The 24,644-nt window shown below is 46.3% G+C and overlaps 1 protein-coding gene across 1 annotated transcript in view; it reads right to left on the bottom strand.

Annotated features, from left to right (window-relative positions):
- Window positions 1–446: 446 nt before the first annotated feature.
- ankrd11 (ankyrin repeat domain 11) overlaps window positions 447–24,644 on the bottom strand; it is a 144,080-nt gene continuing 119,882 nt past the window's right edge. The window contains exons 5-13 of the mRNA XM_063188699.1: window positions 15,264–15,437; window positions 13,509–13,709; window positions 12,674–12,816; window positions 12,391–12,535; window positions 4,929–12,199; window positions 4,681–4,779; window positions 4,077–4,220; window positions 2,595–2,687; window positions 447–2,173 (exon numbers count right to left, since the gene is read on the bottom strand). Coding sequence (XP_063044769.1) covers window positions 1,988–2,173; window positions 2,595–2,687; window positions 4,077–4,220; window positions 4,681–4,779; window positions 4,929–12,199; window positions 12,391–12,535; window positions 12,674–12,816; window positions 13,509–13,709; window positions 15,264–15,437 — 8,456 coding nt within the window. The 3' untranslated portion in view covers window positions 447–1,987. The remainder of the gene's footprint in view (window positions 2,174–2,594; window positions 2,688–4,076; window positions 4,221–4,680; window positions 4,780–4,928; window positions 12,200–12,390; window positions 12,536–12,673; window positions 12,817–13,508; window positions 13,710–15,263; window positions 15,438–24,644) is intronic.

Here is a 24,644-nt window from a genome sequence, read left to right as displayed (position 1 = left end):
TATTGCCTGATGTTCCTATTTAGTTCACTTGTGCAGCATATGAGAAAAATCAAAATATTGACTGTAAAAAGGCATTTTCTTGGTTTTATTTTTCTTCCTCCAAAGATAAGATAGTTGTATAATAAAGCAATGAATAAAATACCTCTATTTTTTTCCTCTTAAATAATTCAGTAACCACACTGCTACATCTGAAGACTATGGTAGTGGCCCTTTTACAACTAGGGAGCTTCCATTGGAAAGAGTGAAGGGGGTGTTAGCTCAATAACAATGACTTCTGTTGCCAACCAGGGCCACCTTCCAGCCAGACCTGGGCCGGACCTTTGGGGCCACACACTGAAGCGTCTTTTTTACATACTGACAATGTGTACACATTTTGGCCCATGGAAGGGATGCTCGGGGTGGGGGTGGGGGGAGTGCTGCCCAAAAGTGAACTGTACATACAAAGATAATTTTTATTCATTTATTTTTTTTACACTTAACTGAGTGATGTTACAGTACAATATTTATTTACAACTGTGCAGTAATGTGTGGCAAAATAAATTATCTAGAAGGCAGCGAGAATACATTGGTTAACGAATATAAAAACTGTACATCATTTACGGAATACAATTTTTTTTTTTTTTTTCTCATTTTTTTCCATTAAACTAATGTTGGCTCTGTAGTGTTTCAAGTCACGTCCTCAGAAAGAGAAACAATGAAATGCCCAAGTAAAGAAATAGACAAAAAAAATCTCCACTAAAACACCATTCTTTTAGAAGTCTTTGCCTCTTGATTTTTAAAACATTCTTTTTGTATAACGTGTTGTCCTCGTCATGTTTTTTTTTCTCATTTGTTGACGTTTTTCTCCTGAAGCAGTCAGTTTGCAGGTTATGCGCAGGCATTACAGGGGCTGGGGCTCACGTTGACTCCCCTGGGGGCCGAGGGCTGCCCCCACATGCAGGGCCCGGATGGCGGCCCTCTCCTGTTGGGTGGGAGGGGAGTGTTGGTGGGTGGGTAGATGGGGGCTGCAGGGGGCTCTTTGGGTCTCATGCTGGGTGGCTATACCTTCGTGCTATAGCCAGTCTTTCGTCCATGGCCCCCTCCTGCCCACACTGAAGCCTCTGTTGCAAGGCCCTCACCCCCCTCCACAGCGCATGCTGTCGTGTTCGACTCTCGGTCCCCAGCCCAGGCGCAGACGCAGGCCCCCGGGGGCTGGGCTCTGCGCGTATTCCGAGGCAGCCCTGGCTGGATCTGGGACAGCCTGGAGTGCTGCCACGTCAGGTGGGCATACATGTCCACCGGACAGGCTCGTCCTCTCCAGGAAGAGAAAAGGGGGCAAGGAGAGCTTGAAGGTGCCTCCAATGCGCCCTCTTGAGTCTGTGTCTTGTTATATTCTCGATAGCTTGACAGAAACTGCTCACCGCACCTCCGACTTGTCCGTTTTTTTTTGCTCCCCTTTAAGCCTTTTCTTGGCTAGCCCTGAAGTTCCTTGTCCACCACTGTGCCAACTGGGTGGGCGAGGGGAGGGCATCTCTCTTGCAATCATTTTTTTTCCTTCTCATCAAATAGTTCTGAAGTATTTAAAAAATAAAATTGAAGAAAAATACTTTGTCTGTCCCTCTGTCTCCACTCCCCTTTATTTTGCTCCTCGGGTCTGAGGGGGGCTGAGGTGGGTACGCTTCAAAGCAAAGCCACGTTGCTTTCTTACATCCCAAACAAAAAAGCATAAAAACTTGAAGGATGAAAGTGCAAGTTGTGTGTTTTTTTCCCCCGGTTAAAAAGATGTTTCCCACTTTAACAGTGGTAAAGAAAAAAAAACGATAGGAAGTTCTTTTTTCATCTTTAACTATATAATATATAGGTTTTGCTTTTTTTTCTTCAAAGAAAAGTATTCTCCACTTCAAACCAGCTAGCCCTTACCATATGTTCTGTCTGGTATTTCTATGAAAGGGTGAAAGATTGAAAGAGGCCGCAGCACGCACACTGCGGGGCGGATTTGCTTCTCCTGTCACGCCGGCAGCAGCACAAAGTCGTCGTTGACGTCCACCATTGGCACGTAGAAGGAGGGGACCTCGTTGACGCACAGGGACTTGTGTCCGGCAGGGTCCAGCTCCTGCACCTTGAGCTGCCACTCCATCCTCTGCACGGCGTTGAGCGCGGCGGCCTCGTGCTGCTGTCGCATCAGCAAACACGTCTGTGGAGGGAGGGAGGGAGGGATGGGTGTTGGATAGGAAGAGAGACAACATTAGCATTTCATCTGGGAGACAACAATGCTGGAGACACACACACCTGTTCAGGAGGGTATTCCAAAAGGCCGGTTTAGTAGTAAACCAGGTTTAGTTAAACTTAAGGTAGTGGTAAATCATCTAATGGAAGCAACTGGAGACCGTGTTTTTCTTAGCTAAATAACATCTACTAAATAACATCTATTATCACTTCTTGTAGGATAACTTAACCAGGTTTATTATTGCTCCAACTTCTTGGAATAGACATCTAAACAGAAGATTAAATGCTAGGCAGAGGGTAGATTATGCATGTCTATTACACCTTGATCAAGCACAACAAGGAATCTGATGTTTTGAAGGTCACAAATGTTAACTTCTGTGAGCTCTTACCTTCATGCGTTCATATTTGTCATCTACATCTTGAATCCAGGATATAAACTGACGAGCATTGAACCGATCTCTCACCGACTTGTTTTCATCCCCCTGTGATCACAGGAAAACAAAATTGAACAGTCAACACTGGGCAGACAGGCAAGAGAGCTCTGTCAAATACAATGCCTGGCCAAACAAAAAAAGTCACCAACAAGAAAGGGGTCATACAAATATTTTGTTGCACCATCAGGAAAGATCCATGATGGAATAACCTGGTCTTTCAGTATGTTCAGGTAGTCAGCTGATATTTTGCATAGATATACTGTTGCTGAGCCTATAACTACAGCTCCAGGCCTTTTTATTAGAATACCATGAAAAAGTTGATTTATTTCCATAATTCCATCAATAATGTTAAACTGTCATGGATTGTAGATTCATGGCCCAGTTTTTCTAACTATTCCAATCATTAATTTTTTTCTTTTTATATACGTTGGCCTTCCAGCTCAAAAAACCCATGAATTGGGGAATTCGCATTATTAGAATATTGTTATAAAATCACTTTATTCTTCATCAAAATTTGGGTCACATTAAATCAGTTGAAATTTGGTACTTTCTACATAACATGCAATGGTCAATACTTGGTTAGGACATTCTCTGTCTTCATAATGGCCATGATGAGTTTAACATTGAAGTCAATGGCAAAAACAGTGCATGGGAGTTATGGAAGCCCAGATATCCTTGATGCTTTGCTGTCAGCTGTTCTTGTTTGTTGACCTGGTTCCCCACACTTCCCTCTTCAATATACCCGAAAATTTTCGCGCCACGTTTTGGTGTTAACTCACCAGTTTAGTTCTAACTCAACAGAAATAAAACCCCATTCATTTTCAAAGGGGTTCCATTTCTGGTTATTTAGAATTAAACTGGTGAGTTAGCGCCAAAACGTGGAATTGAAGTCTACAGGGTATATTGAAGAGTGAAGTGTGGGGTACCAGGTCAACAAACAAGAACAGCTGACAGCAAAGCATCAAGGATATCTGGGCTTCCATAACTCCCATGCACTGTTTTTGCCATTGACTTCAATGTTAAACGCATCATGGCCATTATGAAGACAGAGAATGTCCTAACCAAGTATTGACCATTGCATGTTATGTAGAAAGTACCACATTTCAACTGATTTAATGTGACCCGAATTTTGATGAAGAAAAAAGTGATTTTATAACAATATTCTAATAATGCGAATTCCCCAATTCATGGGTTTTTTGAGCTGGAAGGCCAACGTATATAAAAAGAAAAAAAATAATGATTGGAATAGTTAAAAAACTGGGCCATGAATCTACAATCCATGACAGTTTAACATTATTGATGGAATTATGGAAATAAATCAACTTTTTCCATGGTATTCTAATAAAAAGGCCTGGAGCTGTATGTGCTTAGTTGAAACCATTGCAAGTCTTTAGTGTATGAGGATGCTGAAACTATAGCTTCTGATTTTAGGCTTACCTGGCTTTCAGATGGCATGTTGTACACCTCAGAGTCCAGCAGCATGGTACAAGCACTGAATGGGACTGCTTGATTGGCTATTGTTCTGGCTGCTCTGCAATGGACTCTCAACACCTCCTGTTCACAGGACACTATCAGCTTCTCCTGCGAAAAATAAAAAAGATGAAATGAAAGGTGAATACAAGTCATCTGCACCTCAAAATCTCAAACAGCACACTTTGTAGAGGCTGTAATAAAAAAAGATGAACATCTTTGAGAAGTTTGGAAGGATGAAAAAAAAAAAAACATTATCAAGGTCTCGCAAGATCCAGCAGAAGAAAATTAGTTGAGAGATGAAATGGTAGTGTTGATTGTGCCGCGATACGCTTACCAGGCAGTGGGAATGCATATTGCAGTTACATTGCTTTTCTATTACGGTGCAACTTTGATCATTCATCAAAGGTTTTGAGCTGTGTGATCAAAGCCCACGCACTAACAGACTGACTTCAGAAGCTGGGGGTGGGTGGCGGTTGGATAGGGCTGGGGTTAAGAGAGCAGGGAGAGCGAGAGCGAGAGTGAGAGTGCGCGAGAGAGAGAGAGAGGGGAACAGGGGGAAAGAGCTTACCCGCTCTATACTGTGCTGCAGTCTCAGCTTCCCTCTCACAGCCTCCTGCTGTCTGAAGAGCTCCTTCAGGGGCTCAGTCAGAGATGGGGGCGGAGCAATCTGAGGAGCAGAGAAGAAGGGAAAAAAAAACACAGTAGGGTCTTGTCAATTAATAAGCCACCGTATCTTTCGCTCACAGGGTGAGGAAAGTTGCACTTGTATAAAGAGATGAACAGAAGATGGAAAGAATAAAAGTTATGAGTTCTCACCACAGGGATGTGAAGCTTGCTCAGGGGCTTTCCATCCAGCAGGTAGGAGCCGGTGTAGGTGACATACTCGGCGTAGCATTGCGGGGCCTGAGGTGTGATGTAGCAGAGGATCTTCCGCTTCTCCTCGATCTTCTTGCGGATTTGAAGGTAATCAAAGTAGGGGTTGGAGCGATCGCTGTGGTATGGCTCGATGTCGTCCAGCTTGATGGCGTTCACGATGACCGCCAGCGTCTGCTGGATCATCTCGCGCGTCTGCTGCATGGCCGTGTTCACCAGCTGCACCTGCACGGGCTGCTGGCCCGACTTGGGGAACTTCTTTCTCCGTGGGTGCGTGACCTGGGACTCCTCGTCTTCTGTGGGACGTCCCTTGGTTTTGTTAATGACAACAGGAGGAGGAGGGGCAGGAGCGACGATCTGTGGTGGTGGCGGTGGAGGTGGTGTTGGTTGCGGGACACTAACCACTGTCTCTTTCTCTTTCTCTGCAGGCAAGGGGGAGGCCAACGTGGTCTGAGTGGTGGTGAGGACACCCACTGTAGTGATGGAGGTGGCAGCAGTGGATGTTGACGCCACGGTTACAGGGCTGGGAGTCGTCGTGCTGTGCTGCTTGTTCTGGCTGGCGAGCAACTGGGCACGGGCTTGGGTGCGAGTCATTCTTGGTGCAATCTCCTCCACCTTCTTGGTGGAAACCTCAGATGTTGCCATCACAGATAAAGTCAGTTTGGAGGAAGTGTCTGCGATCTCTGTCACCTGTACTGTACAAGAGGTAGTCACTGCTGCAGTGACCAAGGTAGAGTGGGGAGAACTACTAGATGCATTCATGATCAAAGTAGGCGTGACACTTCTCTGTTCAGGTTGGAGCTCTAAACTAGATACAGTAGGAGAGAGGGATATCTCAGGGGACGCTTCTTTCTGTCCATAATTCTGCTCATTTTCCTGAACTTGAGGGGGAAACAGCACAGCAGCATCGCAGACCGGCCGCTCAGTGAAAGGGACAGATTGTTCATTGGGTACCTCTTTCATGTCGTCTTCCTGCAAGTGCTCAGGCTCCAGATCCATTGCAGAGGGGTATTCGGACTGACGTTGAGTGAACACGGGCTCCTGAGGAGTCTCGGGTGGAGCTATAAATGGCGAGCATGGTGGCTTGGCCAGTACCGGCAAGTCCACTTCCATCAGCTCAGGCTCCTCCTCTCTGGTCTCCATAGCTCTGTCTGGCTTCAGTGCATTTACTGGATGGGGATGTTCTGCTGGCGTCGGCACACGCTCGGGCATCGGAGGTTCCACCATTCCCTTGTCTTGGAATGGAAGTTCTGGGAGAGAGAACAGGTCATCTATGTCCTCCGCAGAGGAGAATGGATCTGCCCAGGGCACCACAGGCTCATGACTGACAGCGGGTGTCAGGTTCTCCTCCTCAGCAGGGTAGCCAAGAGCCTCCTGTCTGTTTTCATGCACCACACACTGAGGTGGTGGCTCTGCTGGATGCTGCTCTTCCTCCATCCTGGGTTTGCATTCAGGAAAGAAGGGCTCGTTGTGTGGTGTGGAGGACGATGCCATATAATTTGTTTCAGGCTCCACGGACTCTGGCACCGATCTTTTGGGCGATGGGAGGTCTGGGAGCTGCTGCTGCTCCTCCTCTTCCTCCTCCTCCTCCTCCTCTTCTTCTTCTTCTTGTTGTTGTTGTTCTTCTTCCTCTTCCTCCTCCGCCGCCTCCTCCTCCTCTTCCTCCACCTTTGGAGGTTCATACTCAGGCTCAGCATCACGCGGTGAGCAGTAGCCTCCAGAGAATGCAGGTGAAAATGGTGATGCCACAGATGAATGGACAGGAATATGCGGGAGCTCAGAGTCTGAGTGGTGGAATGGACTGCTGATCTTTGACACGGCTGCTTCGACTTCAGCATAGGATGGATGAGGAGATTTCAATCCAACCACTGAGTTCCAGCTTAATGTTTCATCACAGGGGTTCTCTGTAATGCCTATGGGTTGGTGTGGAGGAGTTATTGGAATCATCTCCACATCTTTCCTGTCTGGCGATTCAGGCCAGCTCTTTTTCAGAGTATCAGCAATTTCGGGAGAAAATGGCCTCGGATCATCTCTGGGTTGAATGGTCTTTTCCGCAGCCTGCTGCTCGCCATCTGCAACATCTTCTGGGTCGTCCTCTACGTCATCCTCCTCCTCCTCCTCTTCCTCCTCATTGTCTTCCTCATCGTCTTCATCCTCATCCTCCACCTCCGGATCCTCTACCACCGGGGGCAGGAAATCGCTCACGCTGACTGGGTCTGAGGGCACTAGCCGGGGCTCGACCTGAGGAGGCTCTGAGAGGTCATCGATGTCCATTGAGGGCAGAGCTGCAGGAGCAGGCGTTGGTGGGGCAGCGATGTCTAGGCACGGTTCTTGAGGTTCCGGCCTGTGGACTGGCGTCGAGGGCTTTGGAAGGAAGTTACTGTATATGTTGTCTGTAGGGTGCTCTTCATCAGCACAAGCATTTGATGTGGATCTGTCCGGCAGGTGCTGGGAGGGGTCAGGGCGTGGAGAGAGCATTTCAATGGGAGAAGAGAAATAAGGAGGAGAAGAACAGAGTTTGTCAAGCTTGTCTTCAGATGGATATGACGCAGATTCGTATTCTGAAGGTGCAGAGACACAATGCGACCTGGGGAATTTGTCTGCCTCTGCCTTAAACTCCTCTTCCAAAGGTCTCCTAACCTCACCAGATGCAGGCCGGCTAACCAGCGGAAGCTGAAGGTTTTTAGCTGGCGTGATGCACGTGGTTTCTTGGTAGTTGTGAGAGGGATTTGAATATCTGTCAAAGAATGATGGTGAGCAGGCATTCATAGAGGGGTCTTCAAAGACAATCTCAGGATAATCCTCAGTACTGCAAGACGGAGTGCGTGGAGTCTGCATGACCTCCTCATAACTGGGGCAAGAGATCACTGATGTGGGTGTGGGGACTCCAGTTGGCCTGTTCTGGTCAGGCCGTGGAGAGGCGGGAAGATTTTCGCTCATCTGATGGCCAGCAAGCCAGTCCTTGGAGTTTTGACAATCCAACGGTTGCGACTTTCTATCAGGTGACATCATTTGAGTCGGAAGACCAACATCCTTCTTTTTCTCTTTCAATGTAGATTCTAGAGAGCTTGACTTTTTAGAGGACAGGTCACTGCGATTTTTCTTCACTTCTTCACTCGTTTTGCTTTTCTCCTTGAACTTGAAATCACCTGATTTATGTCTGAGTTTATCCATTTGTTTCATCTTCTCTTTGTGTTTCTTATGACGCTCTTCCACTTCTTGATCTTTTAAGCTGAGCATTTTTCCAAAGCTTGTCATCCTGAGATCTCCATCAACCAGTAATTTCTCACGAGGACGAGTGTCTTTTCGACCAGCATCTTTGGACACAGGAGTGAGTTTGTCATTCTCCTCTTTGACCTTTGTCTTGCTATAGTCAACTCTGTTGTCTTTATCCAAGATGTCCCTGTGTCGTTCTTTGCTTTTGGGGTCATATTTAGGACTATCCTCTTTAGTCTTCTCCTTCACACTCGTCACCTGAGGGCTCTCCTTAACTGCAGATTTTAAATCTTCCTTGGAGTGTCTGAATGACCCAAATGTATCAGCCCATTTGTGTTTTTCCTCCTTCACTTTCTCCTTATGCTTCTCCTTTTTCTTTTTGTCTTTGCCTTTGTCACTGGTGATTATGCTGCTTGCCTTGTCTTTATCAGCCTTTTTCGACATCTCCTTTTCAAACTCCAAGGTTTTGTCAAATTCGTCTTCTCCGTCTGCCTTAGGGCCAAATGGGAAGGTGTAAGGATCTGCTTCCAGTGGCATTGGCTCTTTCTCATAAGGTAAGCTTTCTCTGCGGCCATAGCTTTCTCTGATTTCCTCAGGTTTGTCTCTCTTTTCTGTCCTTTCTTTCTTGATTTTGTCTTTCTCTTTTTCATGACTCTTTTTCGAAGAAGAGGAGGAGGAGTGTCGGTGCCTTTCTTTTTCTCTGAATTTGTCCTGAGGGTTGGTAATGGACAGGGAGTCTCTCCTTTCCTCTGTGATGTCAAGAGAGCTGATGGTGGATGAGTCATACAAACTGCTGGCTACTGGCTCGTGGCCTCTGTCTGTGAAGCTGTCAGATGAAATCTCGCTGTTTTTGTCATTGGAGTCATCTTTGTAATCATTCATGGCCTCCTCCTCAAGCTTCTCCAATAAGGATTTCTCATTCTCCCCACTCCCTTTGGACGGTTTGCGGTCTTTCAGGTGGTCTTGCTTGTCTTTGTATTTATTTTTGCTCTTCTCCTCACTCACTTCTCTTTTGTCTGCAAGTTTTTGCTTGTTTTTCTTGTCCTGATTTGAGTCTACTGATATTCTGTCCTTGCGATCTTTATGTTTTGTGTCTGTTGGTTCCTTGTCCTTCTTGTCTTTATTGTGTTTTTCCAAAGACCCCTTTCTTTCTTTCCCAGCATCAAATGAGGCCTTGTCCTTCTTCTTTTCTTTATGCTCCTTGTCTTTCTGTTTATCTATGGAGTGCTGCTTCAGCTCTGCAGAGTATTTCCTAAGCTTTTCTGACTGGAAATGGTCTAACTCATCCAAGTCAGGTGTTGAGTCTTTTCGGTGGGAGTCTGACAGGCCAAGGGAGTCACTGAGTTTTGCCACTCCTCCGTTGTAGTTATCATCATCGTCTTCACTTTCATCCGTAAAGATGTCCTCAATTTTAAACCACGTTTTCTCTTTCTTCTCAGGTTTCCTCTCCTCCTTTTTCAGCTCTAGAAACTCCTTGTCGCGGTCAGTATGTTTTTCCTGCACTGCCTTGTCTTTTTTGTCTTTGCTCTGATCTGATGGCACTTTGCGTTCTTTTTCTTTATTATGGGAGTCTTTGTGTTTGTCTTTAACACCCTCCTTCTTTTCCTTGGAGCTTCTGTCAGTGTCCTTGTCCTTAAGGATCTTTTCTGTAGAACTTCTATCAGCCTTCTCTTTTTCCTGGTCTTGGCTCCTTTCTTTTGGCTTGTCCTTATGTTTATCTGCTTTTGATTTTTCCTTCTTCTCAGCACCGTCACCTTTCTTCTCCTTCCCAGAGTGGTTTCTCTCCCTGAGTTCGGATTTGCCAGTGGTTTCACTCTCAGATTTGTCTTTGAAAAATGTTTCTCCTCCATACTCATCTCTCATAGATTCCACTTTAACTTTGGAGTCTTTCCTCTCCTTTGAGAATTCATAAAGGTCTTTTCTGTCTCTATTGGTGTCGACAGAATCCTTTTCTTTTCTTTCTTTGACAGCTTCTGTGGACTCCTTTCGCTTCTTTTCTTTTTCAGAGTAGCTGGAGTTCAGTTTCTGTTTATCAGCCCAGTCCTTTTTCTTTTCACTGACTTTTTCAACAGCCTCTTTCTCTTTCTTCTTGGTTGTGGGTTCTTTCTCTACACGTTTGTCCCCGTGATCTGACTTCTTGTCCTTAACCTTGTTCTCCTTCTTGCGATCTCTGCTTTCCTCTTTTACTGTTTCCACAGTTAGTTTGACAGCACTGTTTGCCTTATACTCCTTGCTTTCCTTGACTGGAGTGTCCCAGCTGTCATCCCCATCTGCATAAAGTGAATCGCAGGAAAGGTCTGACTGCCACCGATCGTGGGGATCGTCTGAAGGGCTGAGCTTGGAGTCCTCTAAAAAATGATTTTTGATATCATACTCATCATAGTCTGGCTCCTCCTTCACCACCTTGTCTTTCTTTGCTTTCTCTTTCTCATCCTTGGAGATTTTTTCCTTCTCAGGTTTAAAATGTTTCTCTTCTTTCAGTTCAATTTTCTTGTCAGGTTTGGAGGACTTATCCTTGGATTTTTTCTTTTTCTCATCTTTGTGAGCTTTCTGTTTGTCTTCCTTGGGCTTTTCTTTCTCCTTGATTCCCCTGTCCTTTTCTGATTTGACCACCTTCTCCCGTTCCTCTTTGCCAGCCTTCTCCTTGGTCGACTCCTTAGTCTTCTTAGATTTCTCTTCTTTATTGACCCTCTGTACCTCTTTGCCTGCCCACTCCTTGTCCTCAGATTTACCCTTGGACAACCGATCCTCTTTCTTAAAATGGTCTTTGTCATGTTTTGAAAGCTTAACCTTGTTTTCAGACGCAGGCTCTGACTCAACAATGAGTGATTTTTGCCGAGAAGAATCATCAAAGTCAAAAGAAAAACTCTTGACAAACTTTTCGTTCATGTCTTGATTTAAGACAAGACTGGGAGCTTTCTCCTTCTCCTTGTTTTTATGTTTGTGTTTAACTTTATGCTTCTTTAATACTTTCCCATCTTTGTCTGTTTTTGAGACTGCTCCATCTGTCGTGGAGGTCTTGTAAAAGTCTGAGCTCTTCTTGTCTACCGAACTGGCATTATTTTTCTTTTTACTGTCCGGGGCTTTCTTTTTCACCTGTTTGACAGACTCCACACTAGAGTCTCCAGAGGAGTAATCAGACACACTTGAGAGCCTTTCTCTGACTGAGTCTGAGAGTGAACTGACATCAGACCATGCTGGTGATGACACGGTCTTCCAGCCGTCAATCCTCCACTGCTTCGGATGCTGCTCGGCTAGCGACTGTGTCAACTTCTGTGAACTTAAGCTCCCGTGTGAGGAGGAAGAGGAGGAGCTGAAAACGGACGACTCTTTAAGGCTCAGGGCATTTGAGTCCTTTACACAGTTCGAGCTCTGCAGAGAGCCCTTGTCGTCCTCGCTCTCCAACTCTCCAATCTCTGAATCTGAGGTACAGAACTTGTCGTTCACCTTGCCAAACCGCACCTCCTTGCTGGCGTTACTCTTGGTCTCCTTCTTTCTCTTCTTTTTGACTTTGCTCTTTTCCTTCTGCTGCTGCTTGGAGCTGAGAGCAGCAGAGTCCCGGCCTTTGGCGTTGGTGGCCGGTGTGGTCTGCCGCTGAGTGGGCGTGGGGGTGAAACACAAAGTGCGGTCGTCCTCGTCTGAGCTGTTGCTGTCCGACATGATGCGACGCGCAGGCTTCTTTGGTGTTAGCGAGTTCGTTTTGGAATAGGTTTTGACCTCCATCTTGGGTATGGAGATGAAGCTGTTGGCCTTAGGAGTGACTGGGTCCTTGCGGAAGTCCTTCTTGAGCAGGTGCTTGTCGTCGACAGGCGGCACGCGTTCCTCCTCGTCGTCCTCGTCAAACTCGTATTCGTCCTTGATGGGTGTGGGCGCGAACTTGGGAGGATCGACGTTCTTCCCTTTCAGCTTCAGGCCTTTCTCGAATTCTGAGTCCGTGTTATTGCCATCGACTGAGCTGGATGGGGCGAACGAGGGGGCGTCTTCTTCCTCCGAGGATTCTGCACACAAGAAAATAAAGTTTCGAATGAACCTTCAGTGAAATGTGACTCATCGGCACAAGCAGAAAGAGGAACCATTACTACACTTTACTGTATGTCATTAAATGCAACATAAATACAACACATGGAGTCATAAAAGACCATGAATACTACAACAACATGGAGAAGGCAGAAAATCTAGTAATACACACCTGAGGAGCTCTCACTGGAGGTGTAAGTGCCTTTTCCCAGCAACAGATTGAGCATGGTTGGGGAGTTGGCCACCTTCAGTGGCGTCTCTCCTTTCCTGTTGCTTTGACAAGGGTCACCTCCGTATCGCAACAGCAACTTTACCACCTGTAAAATACCCAAAGATTATATTTTAATTAAACAATAATAAACTGAATGCATTTCTTTGTGGGTACCCTTTCGTGATATGGTACTATTAAGGTTTGGATGGTTTTAGGATTAGGAAAGACAGAGAGGAGTGCATACTTTGAAGTGCCCGTTGTTGGATGCATCATGCAGAGGGGTGTCGTCGTCGCCACCCTTTGTGTTGACTTCTGCGCCGGCTGCCAGCAGCTGCTTGGCCACTTCATAGTAGCCCCTGTTGCACGCTTCATGCAGTGCAGTCCATCCTGCAAAACACCACACAATAGCATGAGTCCATACAAAACAAATTGATATGGATGGCAGGTTAGCCACTTTAACATACAAACTTCATAATTAGCTACTTCATTGTCATCCATCACCATTTACATGAACTTGCATGACTTAACAATTTGTAGACGCCTTACAAAAGAGTACAAAACCAGCAACATACAAATGTCCGGAAATGCCAGTAGGAGTAACACCCCACAAGATATTAGCCCACAGTAAGACAGAAAAATATGAGTGCCTTACATTATTATGGGTGCAGAAGTCACATTCTGCATTCAGAGTTCTGTTACAGTGCTGATTTGGATTACTCTACATTTTCTCCACAGTACTGGCAACCAACTAAACTACTAACTAATCGCCTGTTTGTTTTTTTGTTTTTTTTTTGTTTTTTTTGCTGTTCTAAATTCTGTGAGCCATACTATATACACAGAAAGTACTTCTGTGGGTATATCATAGAAAGTACTTCTGTGGGTATATCATAGAAAGTACTTCCGTGAGTATATCATAGAAAGTACTTCCGTAAAACTGTCACAGGTTTTGTGTCAAAATACTCTGTGTTCATTTCACAGAATTCTGTGAGATCATATTGGATTAAAGCCAGGGTGTGTATGTGTGTGTATACCAGAGAGAGATTCATGTTGCTAATGAGGTGCGCTGAGGCTGCTCTCACCTGCAAAGTCTTTTACATTCACGTCAGCGCCCTCCTTGATGAGCTCCTTGATGCGGCGCGCCTCCCCTCGTATCGCCGCCCGGTGCAGCCGCGTCTCGCCCCGCTCATTCCTCTTGTTCACTTTGTCTTTGGTTTTAGAGGCAGAGTTTGGCGTTCCCTTCTGGCCCCCACTCGACTGCGACTGGTGCTTTGGTGTGGTGTCTAGCAGGGGAGGAGACAGAAAAAGGAGCATTTAAAAAAAAAAAACACTAACTCGCCAGCATTTCTGTGGGCAATCGTACACATTAATGAAAACACTACAAGAGGGGACCTATCCAGTACGACCAGAGGGGGGCAGTATTGATCAACCCATAAACAGAAGGACGCAAGCTCCAGCACAATCAGGGCCTGTGCTACTAGTCCCATCACATTTCATAGATTAAACCAGATCCTTAGTCACATTTACAATATTGAGTTTGTAGGTCAATGGCCAAACGGCAATGTGAAACTTGACTTTAATCTGCGCTTAGTGCTCCGGGTGTCAACAGAAGTGCCCCACCCCCTACCTCTCCCACCCCTAGTTTCGGTTGGCTACTACAAACATGACTCGCCAGACGGTATTTTCCATTCTGCAGCGTTCAGCTTTTTTTCCACCCTCTCTACCCCAGAGTTTAGATTTAACCCTGCAAATCATAACAGTGACTGTGGTTTTTGTCCCTTTGTTCAATCCAATCCCGCTTTTTGTTATGGCCCTACGGTACCCAGTACTGTAACAGGAAATGCTAAATCAGAGTAATCTAATAGCAGAATGCATTCTTGAGATAAGAAATAAACACAGCGCGCCTAAGCCCCGGATATTCTGCGGTTTCGGACAAACACGCCAGATTGTACCATTAGATGCTTTCAACACTAATGCAACTCCGGGCTTGCAAACTTTCATTTCCCTAATGCCCTCCGACACAGACATTGTGAAACAGTGCAAACCAATTAAGAAACCCAACATGGAGATTTTCTTTTGTGCAATAACAGCCGCCAGTGCTGAATGCGTTTTGCATTCCTTAAGGCCTGTGTTTTACAAGCCTGGCACACCGACAACAACAACAAGGAGGGATTAAAGGCAGAGAGTCCATTCGGGTGATGTAATGAGAACTGATGAGAGCCATCTTGCACAAAATTGTGTTTTTAATGAAGCTGTGCATGGTTCAGGGTTAAACGGAGAGGGCTGATTGGTGTGGAATGGAGGCATCGGATGAGGCACCATATGGAGTAGCAAACAGGCATCGAGTGCCGGTCCCCTCCTCTCTTCTCTTCTCTCTCTGGCCCTTCCACAGTTTGTTGATCATCCTCTTCTCATTCACGCACACGAGTGCCGTCTTACTCTGTTCATCCAATCTCTTTTTCTCCATCTTTCCTTTAATTATCAATCTACTATCATTGTTAATCCTTTTCATTTTATGTGACAGCAAGTCTTTTTAATAGGAGGCACCACTTTTGGTATCGTCTAAATGTTCAGTGTAGAATGCTTGTATGCAGTATGTGTCCTAAATGTTTTAAATGTTTTGAGTGGAGATCACTTGACCGTTTATCAAAATCTACCTTTGGGTACTAATACAAGTTTATCTTATCTTTTCACTGTTTGTGGAGCATCCTGGTCTCGCTCACACACACACACACACACATGCTCTGTGTCCCCTCTCTTCATCCCCATCTCAATCTCCTTGCCAACCTCCCTCAGTGGCCGTCTCCAGGGACGTGGCGCTCATGACAAACACGCACCTGGACTGTTGACGGACTCCTCGGCAGTCATCTGCATGAGCAGGGCCACCTGCTGCCGCTCGGAGAGGGGGTACCCGACCCGCATCCCTGGCTTGCCCATCCCAAAGGGCAGACTGGGCTTCCTGGTGTTGGTGGGCTCCTTTTTGATGCGCTTCCGCTCCGGACCTTGCTTTTCTGTAGGAGAGAGAGAGAGAGAGAGAGAGAGAGAGAGAGAGAGAGAGAGAGAGAGAGAGAGGAGGGGAGGAGCGAGAGAAACAGAGAGAGAGAGAAGAATGGATATGTTAAAATGTGATGCATTTCAAGAACACAGGGACATAAAACACACACGTACACACAGGCACACAATCAGCAGTGCATACAACAGGTATGGATCACTGCCCATTTACTTAAAACCCGTTTACTTGCAGTTAAAATTCATCCAGGAGTTCCCAAGCTCCAGGATCTCACCTACTAACTAAATGTCAGAGGTACGTGACCTTTTTCACTTGCCGTCTTTCCTTTCAAGACTTTGTGCAACTTGTGTGTCTTTGTGCGTGTGTGCTTATGTGTGCTTATGTGTGTGTGTGTGTGTGTGTGTGTGTGTGTGTGTGTGTGTGTGTGTGTGTGTGTGTGTGTGTGTGTGTGTGTGTGTGTGTGTGTGCGTGTGCGTGCGCGCATGTCATTTGTGTGTGTGCTTGCGTGACTGAGCGGAGCTGTTTGCGGTCTCTAGACATTTTTGAAGGTCAAGTGAAACCCAGAACTCCCAGGTGAATTCCCCTCAGTCTCCCTCCTGTCCTGCCTGCCCCACCAGTACACACACACACACTGGGAAAATGCGCGCACGCACGCAGACACACACACACACACACGGAAAACACAGTGTGGCATTACCCAGAAGCACCACAGGGGACGGGTGGCCACCGCATGTCGCTGAGCTGATTTGCCTGTCTGCATTTGGTGTGTGTGTGTGTGTGTGTGTGTGTGTGTGTGTGTGTGTGTGTGTGTGTGTGTGTGTCAGGGCTTAACACTAACACACGCCAGGTAGCCAAATGCGGGTGAAAGTCGGCGTTGGCTAGTAGATACCGAAGGTTCACTAGCCATTTTGGCGGGTCCGTTACTATTCTGAATGATGAGGCACCGCATTTTGTAGTTTTTTTCTTCGGACCGTCTTTGCTACAAAAGCAATACAATGCGATTTCGCGAGCCTACAATACCCATGAAGCACCTGTGTCACGTGTCACCTGTGTCTCACGCAAGCCAGGAATCTGATAGGCCTAGAGCTAGTCTTGCGAAGAGGAGTGACAGCGAGCTACCGAGACATCAGCGTGCGCTTCGAAATGTCACTGGAAACCTTCACGTGAAAATAAAGTAGAGAAGTTCATCTCAACTGACCTGTTTTGCGATCTGTCATTACTACAATAGCCTACTTAGTAGTAGTGGTCATTAAAATGACCAAAGCGAGAGGAAAACATGTCAGTCTGTCTTACTCTTGTGAAAGTCTCATTAGCGCAGTGATAAGACAAGGACACATGCGGCATTAATAATGTTTGGTTTAAATTATTTTCTGGTTTGCCTGTGTCTTCATACCTTAATATTCCTCCATGTTTCTTGTGCTGTTGTTCCCGACTGTCAAACCGTTCTTAAAAAAACGCGCAGTAGTAGCCTTCCAGACTGCACAAAAGCATCCCATTGCATGTCCCTTCGCAGGTGCCCGTCTCGCCCGTTTGTATTTTACAACTCACTATTAAACGGAATGAAAGGAAGTCGTAGCCCCTTCTGTAGGCTAGTTACCGCATCTGTGTGTGCTTTCTAGTGGATACTTTTATAAGCAAATATTCCAGAAGAGGTGTTATTCCACATCCATGTCCGAGGACCGGTCAACTTGGCAATGACTTTAGGCTATCTACTTTGCGCATGAATTTGGACGGCGACCTCCACAGATAGGCCTATATGATATGAAGAAGTCCCTCCAGATTAAAGACGAAAATATTTTGCTCTCGTGTAGCTTACATTTGTGCCCTTCCACAACACTGTGCTTGGTGTTTCTGCATGGTAGCCTAAATATAGGCTACTATAGGCTATGCCATTCCTCAGATCAGTAAATCTGTTCTTTGCATAGCATGCATGCATGGACCAGTTAATAGGCCTAACAATTCTAATTGCCCTATATTATATTATATTATATTATATTATATTATATTATATTATATTAGGCCTATATTATATCATATTAGCCTACATTACATTATTAGGGCCTACAGCCTATTATATAATTAATTAAAGCTGCTATGATGGCTAAGAAAATTGTGGCTAGTGAAAAGGCCCAATGGCTAGTGAGTCAGGAAAACCACTAGCCAAAATGGCTGGTAAGCGAAAAAGTTAGTGTCAAGCACTGGTGTGTGTGTGTGTGTATGTATGTGTGAGTAAGAGAGACACAGAGAAAGAGAGGGAGAGAGGAAGAGAGAGAGAGGACGCAGGAGAAAGAGGGGAAGAGTGAGAGGATGCAAGGGAGAGGAAGAGAGAGAGAGGATGCAGAAGAGCGACAGAGAGGGAGTGAGTAAGAGAGAGTGGTTGAAAGAGAGAGAGGGAGAGTGAGAAGGAAAGATAGAGGGAGAGTTAAAAGGAGAGAGAGAGATTTAAAAAAGAGAGGGAGTGTCTGTGTGTGTGTTGCCACTGAGGGTGTGCCTTGGCAGAGGGACAGCGATTACAAAATGGCTGGTGTTCCATTTCAGCGTGGCAGAGCAGAGCAGAGGCAAGGTCACTACACTGGCGAGGCTCGGGACAAAAGCAGCTGTTCTTCGCAGGCACGCCCATCAAGTATTTTCAGCGGCAGAGCATTAGCATATCCTTCCAACACCCAGCTATACCCCCCCACCACAGACTGACTGACAGACACGTACACACACACATGCACGCACATATCTATAAAGCCATGGGGGAGCAGAGAGAGAGGGAGGGAGGGATGGAGGAGACAATTACAGAAATGAATGTCAGACCAAAATAGAGCTTGGCGCGCCACAAACAATTCAGAGCTACAACAACTGACACTGCTGCTGTGCGCGTGTTCTTTCTTTCTTTCTTTCTTTCTCTCTCTTTCTTTCAAAAAGATTTCTCTCCTGGGCAATTGTAAGCACGTCCACACCAATACAATCTCAAGCAGCCGTGACGGCAACATGCTTTCTAATCATAGGAAGGGACTCGACTCGGTAGCACGGCTAAGGCCGTTACTCTTTCAACATAGCAATTTGCTCAAGGTCACAAAGCTTAATTTATGGCATGAGGAAACATGTCGAAATTTGGCTTCCGGTTCGCTCCCAACGCTTTCTAGGGACCGTTTTTTCCCCTACCTCATCCGTGGAGCTGATGAACTCTCACTAACATCTGCAAGTACTTATGGTTGATACGCTCCCCCCCACCCTACACACACAGACACACACACACGTACACATACATCTTATGGACACATTCTTCAGACTGTTCTCAGGCGCGGTGGAAGTGGCGAGGGCTAAAAATCGCCAAGCTAGCTTTTCCAAGGCCTTTGAAATAAGAAAGGGGGGGTGCATGAACGAAAACATACAGAGAGAGAGAGAGAGAGAGAGAGAGAGAGCAGAACCTTCTGTAATGAGTAAGGAGACGCTTTAGGGCCTCTGCTCGTCTAATCGGTACCATCTAGAAAACCTTTCCCGATTCCGCAAACATCCACCCTTGTTGACACTAATGAGGGGCTCAGTTCCTTTGCAAGGCTGCGCTGGCTCGCCATCAAACTGCTGGCAGACTTGTCTTGTGCCGTGTTGTGTTGGCCTAGGTATGGGCCATGCATGCATGTGTGCGCCGGTTCCGGCATTTTCACATCACAGAAACATACACAGCACGGCACACACAGCAAAAACTAATCAAGAACGCTGCTACACACATGGCAATGGTGAACGACAGTGCTTTTAAACAGGAAATTCCTATATGAGAAAAGGATGTTAGCCCCTATGTCAAGATACAAGTATACACTAATCCTGTAATAAATAGCAACATCTTAGGCACAGCTGTGCCCGTGTTTCATAAAGAAGTAATTGCTTTGGAGGGCTTGGAGAAAAGAATAGGGTGCTACTGTTGCCATTTTTGTGCCATTATGCAGGGCTGCACAATTAATTGAAATGAATCAAAAATGGTGATTTTGGCTATTATTAATTGTGGCCATGACGATTTAATTGGGAGTGCACCGGGGGGAAAACATTGACCTGCCTTCTGGCATCCTTAAAGCCAGAACATGTTGACAGTCTTGTATTTATGGCCAAAAATCTGTGGGCCCACCTAAGCCTCATCTTATTGTGTTTTACACAGCTATTACAATTCAGTTTTATTTTATTCATCCCTTATACAATATTGGTTATATTTCATATTTGATTTTTAATAACATACTGCACAAAATTCAGTTGTTTATTCATGTGATTTATAATTTTGACCCCGATAATCATGATGACCATCTTTGCCTTAATCGTGCATCCCTACCACCACTATGTCAGTGCCTCACCTGTGCCAGAGCCTATGAAATAAAGCCTGAACCCAGTTTCTCAAAAGCATCATTGCTAACCAGTTAGCAACTGTGTTGTCGAGAAACGCACACCGGGTAAGAAACACCGTCCTGGTCAACCAATGGAAAACCTATTGTTGCAGCCTAGCTTTGCTAATATGATTCGAGGCAACGTGGATGGGAAACATGACATAGCAGGTTTTGTTAGGCAACTGTATGATGGGTGAAAACAGTAAGTGTCTTCAGCAGTCATATAATGTGCGTGTGTGTGACAGCCCTTTGTCTGTGTTTGTGTCCAGTCTGTAAATTAAATCCAAAAAAGAGGAAAAAAGAAAAACAAGGCCCAAAGCAGCAAAACAGCAGGCCAACGTCTGCGTGGCATTCCACGAGGATTACAAGGGATGCAATTAAGACACTGGGCACTGGAAATGCCAGGGCACACAACACAACACAACGCAACGCAACACAGCACAACAGTTTCCCATAAACCAGAGAGAGAGAGAGAGAGAGAGAGAGAGAGAGAGAGAGAGAGAGAGTGAAAGAGAGAGAGAAAGAGAGCGAGAGAGAGACGGAGAGAGAGAGAGAGAGCGAGAACGAGAGAGAGAGAGAGCGAGAACGAGAGAGAGAGAGCGAGAACGAGAGAGAGAGGGGGAGAGAGAGAGAGTGAGAACGAGAGAGAGAGGGGGAGAGAGAGAGAGAGAGGCCCGCAGAAGGCAGCTCACCAGGGCTTCTAATTAATTATGGAAGGCAAGGACATCAGAGCTCTCCCGTCCCGGCCTCCACATTAAATTCCAGATTCCATAGCGAACAACACGCGGCGCTGAATAAACAACAGGAGGCAAGGGGAACGGCAAACACAGCCCCTGAGAGATGCACTTACTCACAGAGAACAAGCTAAGCTCAGGAAACCAAAACTCTGTGGCGATCCCACTGCATGCCCCGTTCTCAGGGTTTTTAAGTACAGCAACGCAGCACCAGAAAACAGCAGAAGATTGGGGTAATTATATTATTATTGTTATTATGCTACATAATGCAACTTTTAGGAATTTGTTTGTCTGGCCTTCAGAGGACATGTGGTGTATACTAGTGAGGGCGCTCTGTGGGTCCTGTCTAATGTGACTAAACAAGGCCTCTGTGGATTTCTGCAGCTCCCAAGATCCAAACTCGAGGCCAGATACCATGCATACTTTTGCACAAACATGCACACAGAAGACACACACACACACAGAAGACACACACACACACACAGAAGACACACACAGAAGACACACACTGAAGACACACACTGAAGACACACACTGAAGACACACACACACTGAAGACACACACACACTGAAGACACACACACACTGAAGACACACACACACTGAAGACACACACACACTGAAGACACACACACACACACACACACACACACACACACACAGAGAGAGAGAAGACACACCGTCACGCCAACTGACAAAGAACCAAGAAACTTGACACACACGCAGAGAAGACACACACAGCACACACACACTTAAATAAGGAGTTATTCTATTGGTTAGTCTGAGTAGGTCATGTGGTTTTGTGGAGAGGCTGGCTGCCTGTGAACTGTCTTGGTAACACAGAAAGGTTAACCTCCACAACAGTTTCCCAAGATTGAGGAGGGCCAGTTTTCTCCCTCCCCCTGACCTGAATGGCGTGTCAAAGGCAAAACATTCAGAGCAGTACAGCTTGCAGAGCGGTGATGACGACACCATGCTGATGGGAAAAAGCCGACAAGCAACATAGTAGTGTAGGAGGTTAGGCCAGACACATTCAAAGTGGTTACCGCACTACATTCTCCTCCAATGAGAGGACTCCATTGGGTGAGCTCACTCTGCTTACCATGTGGGCATTTTTAACAGCCTATTGTGCCACTGCCAGGTCACCAAGCTTCCTGCCCACAAGATGACAGCAGACGTAGTCACCAAGCTAAGCCACTGTGGCTGTGACGCTAAAGAGATGGAATGGCCTACTAAAGTAGAATTCTATTAAAGGGACACTGTGCAGGAAATGGTCAAAAAAGGTAAGTTACTGCAACTATGCTGCTTATTGAAATTGGGCTGCCTATTGCTTAATTTGATCTTTACATGAAATATCTGTACTTATTACACAGATATTTTCTAGTATGGTCCAAGTACAGTCATTTTTGCAGCTAAACAAGGCTATTTTTGGAAATTCAAAATGGCGGACCATGGAGAAGATCCCCCTTTTCATGTATGAAAAGTGCAATTTTTCCAGACATAATGAATACTTAGAATTTGATGCTGGTGGTAAGTATTCATGAAAAAGGTAACATTAGTGAATGGGCAGCATGAATTCTGGAAATAAACAACTAAAAATCTCACACAGTGTCCCTTTCAGTAGAGTAAAGCAAAGGACTCATGTTGAGTAAACAAAACTCACAGGATATGGATCAACCTGTTGCACACCAACAATGCCAACCATATGAACATCATGTGTATGCTGCAAAATCAGAGCTCACAGGCAGTTTGAAATTCATTCTGCCAATATAAACATGGTCTGAGGAAGTGCTACGTCAGCTTTGTTGAGATATGTGTGAACGGGCAAGACCCACACACGGGGGATTTTAACAGCTATAGGCTAATACCATCACCTCTGCTTAAAAGAGAGACATGAGAGGATACCTACAAGGACTATCCTGAGCAGGCCCCACACTTTCAAACTGGCTTGAAAATAGACACTTAGGCACACACACTTCGATGTGCACACTCAAACACACACACACACACACACACACACACTCAAACACACACACACACACACACACACACACACACACACACACACACACACACACACACACACACACACACACACACACACACACACACACACACACACACACACACACACACACACACACACACACACACACACACACACACACACACACACACACCACTTCTGCAGACACTGGGGGGCCTTAAATGCTCAGTGAACAACAGCTTTTGGGGTGGTGGGGGGTGGTATAGGTGGCATGAAGGCAAGTGGTTGCATGTGATTAGTGGACATGCACGCACGCACGTCCACTAATGACACGCACAAACTCTCACACACACACACACACACAGACTGTGGCGGTAGATCAGTGAGGGCCTTTGCTAATGTATGCAAAACCTCACTTGTTTACTGTGTCTGACTTTCACATTGTCTAGTAACTCTCAGCCGGCATTTCTTATTACATAGTGTGCGTAAGGCTAGTGGGAGTAGCTCAGTGAATAGCCTGTGTGCATGTATGCATGTGTGTATTGTGTGCATGTGTGTATTGTGTGCATGTGTGTGTGTGTGTTGTCCGTGCGTGTATGTTTGTGTCTATGAGCGTGATATGTGTGTGTGTGTGTGTGTGTGTGTGTGTGTGTGTGTGTGTGTGTGTGTGTGTGTGTGTGTGTGTGTGTGTGTGTGTGCTGTGTGTGTGTGTGTTTGTGTGTGTGTGTGTGTTTGTTTGTAAGCGTGGTGTGGGCCTCCTTGGGTAAAGAAGAGCGTCTGAATCTGGGTCAAGCTCTTGGGTGGGGGCCCGGCCTGCAGTGGGAGAAGGCGTGAGCAGGACAGGGGAGAGGGGTTAGAGTGGGGTGGGTGGGGGTGACTTCCCTTGGCCAGTCAGCCTGGAGAACCGCTCCTAGACCGTCTTTGTTCTTAGGCCGATACCACAGAGAGAGGGAGAGAGAGAGAGCGAGAGAGAGAGACGGAGAGAGGGAGAGAGAGGGAGAGAGAGAGAGCGAGAGAGAGAGACGGAGAGAGGGAGCGAGGGATTGCACACTCGCACTCTATGTTCCGAGGCCTATCTCATCTCAAGGTCTTATAAGAAAATGGTAGACTGGATGACGGACCGGGACAGTCCTGTCCCTTGATAACATTTGTGCCCCGTGAAAATGAGCAAATGCCACAATGAAGGACTGTGTGTGTGTGTGTGTGTGTGTGTGTGTGTGTGTGTGTGTGTGTGTGTGTGTGTGTGTGTGTGTGTGTGTGTGTGTACGCATGTGGGCGCTTATGCGTGTGCGAGTAAGAATGGGGGAGAGATGTTGCGTACAGTGTGTGTGTGTGTGTGACACGCTGAACAGGGAGAGCAGTGCGGTGTCGGTGTGTGTGTGTGTGTGTGTGTGTGTGTGTGTGTGTGTGTGTGTGTGTGTGTGTGTGTGTGTGTGTGTGTGTGTGTGTGTGTGTGTGTGTGTGTGTGTGTGTGAGTATGAGAGAGAGAGGGCGAGGTGCAGGCCGCTAGACAGGGGAGTGCGCGAGGCGAGAGAGCAAGCGGAGAGCGAGTGCCCAGGGAGAGCAGGCAAACAGGAAATGAAGGTTCAGGGACAGGAAGAGCCCACAGGATGCCGTGTCACGGCCGTCTGTACACGGCTCAGAGGAGAAGGACGAGAAGGAGAGATGAAAGCGCGGCAAGGGAGGCCAAAAAGAAAAGAAAGGCAGAGAGAGAGAGAAAGAGAGAGAGAGAGAGAGAGAGAGAGAGAGAGAGAGAGAGAGAGAGCAAGTGAAGGTAGAGATAAGAAGAGAGAGGAAAGCAGCTCTACCACTTTAAAAAACACCCGCCACCAACTTGCTCTGACCTCAGCTGCTGCCTCTTAATCTGCCGGGTTCAAAGGCCTACTGTTAGAACTGTATACATACATTAAAAAACATCAAGATAGTGCAGCAGCCTCCCTCCACCGCAACAGTGAATACATCACTCGCTTCCTGCCGGCGGATAGGAGTGCGGCAAAAAGAGAAACATCCGCCGACTCGGAAAGGAGGAGTAGAGAGAGAGAGAGAGAGAGAGAGAGAGAGAGAGAGAGAGAGAGAGAGAGAGAGAGAGAGAGAGAGAGAGAGAGAGAGCGAGCGAGAGAGGGAGA

Source organism: Engraulis encrasicolus, chromosome 22 (genome assembly GCF_034702125.1).
Source record: "Engraulis encrasicolus isolate BLACKSEA-1 chromosome 22, IST_EnEncr_1.0, whole genome shotgun sequence".
Classification (NCBI taxonomy): domain Eukaryota; kingdom Metazoa; phylum Chordata; class Actinopteri; order Clupeiformes; family Engraulidae; genus Engraulis; species Engraulis encrasicolus.
Note: the sequence above shows the minus strand (reverse complement) of the source record. Positions and strands in the feature narration are given on the sequence as shown.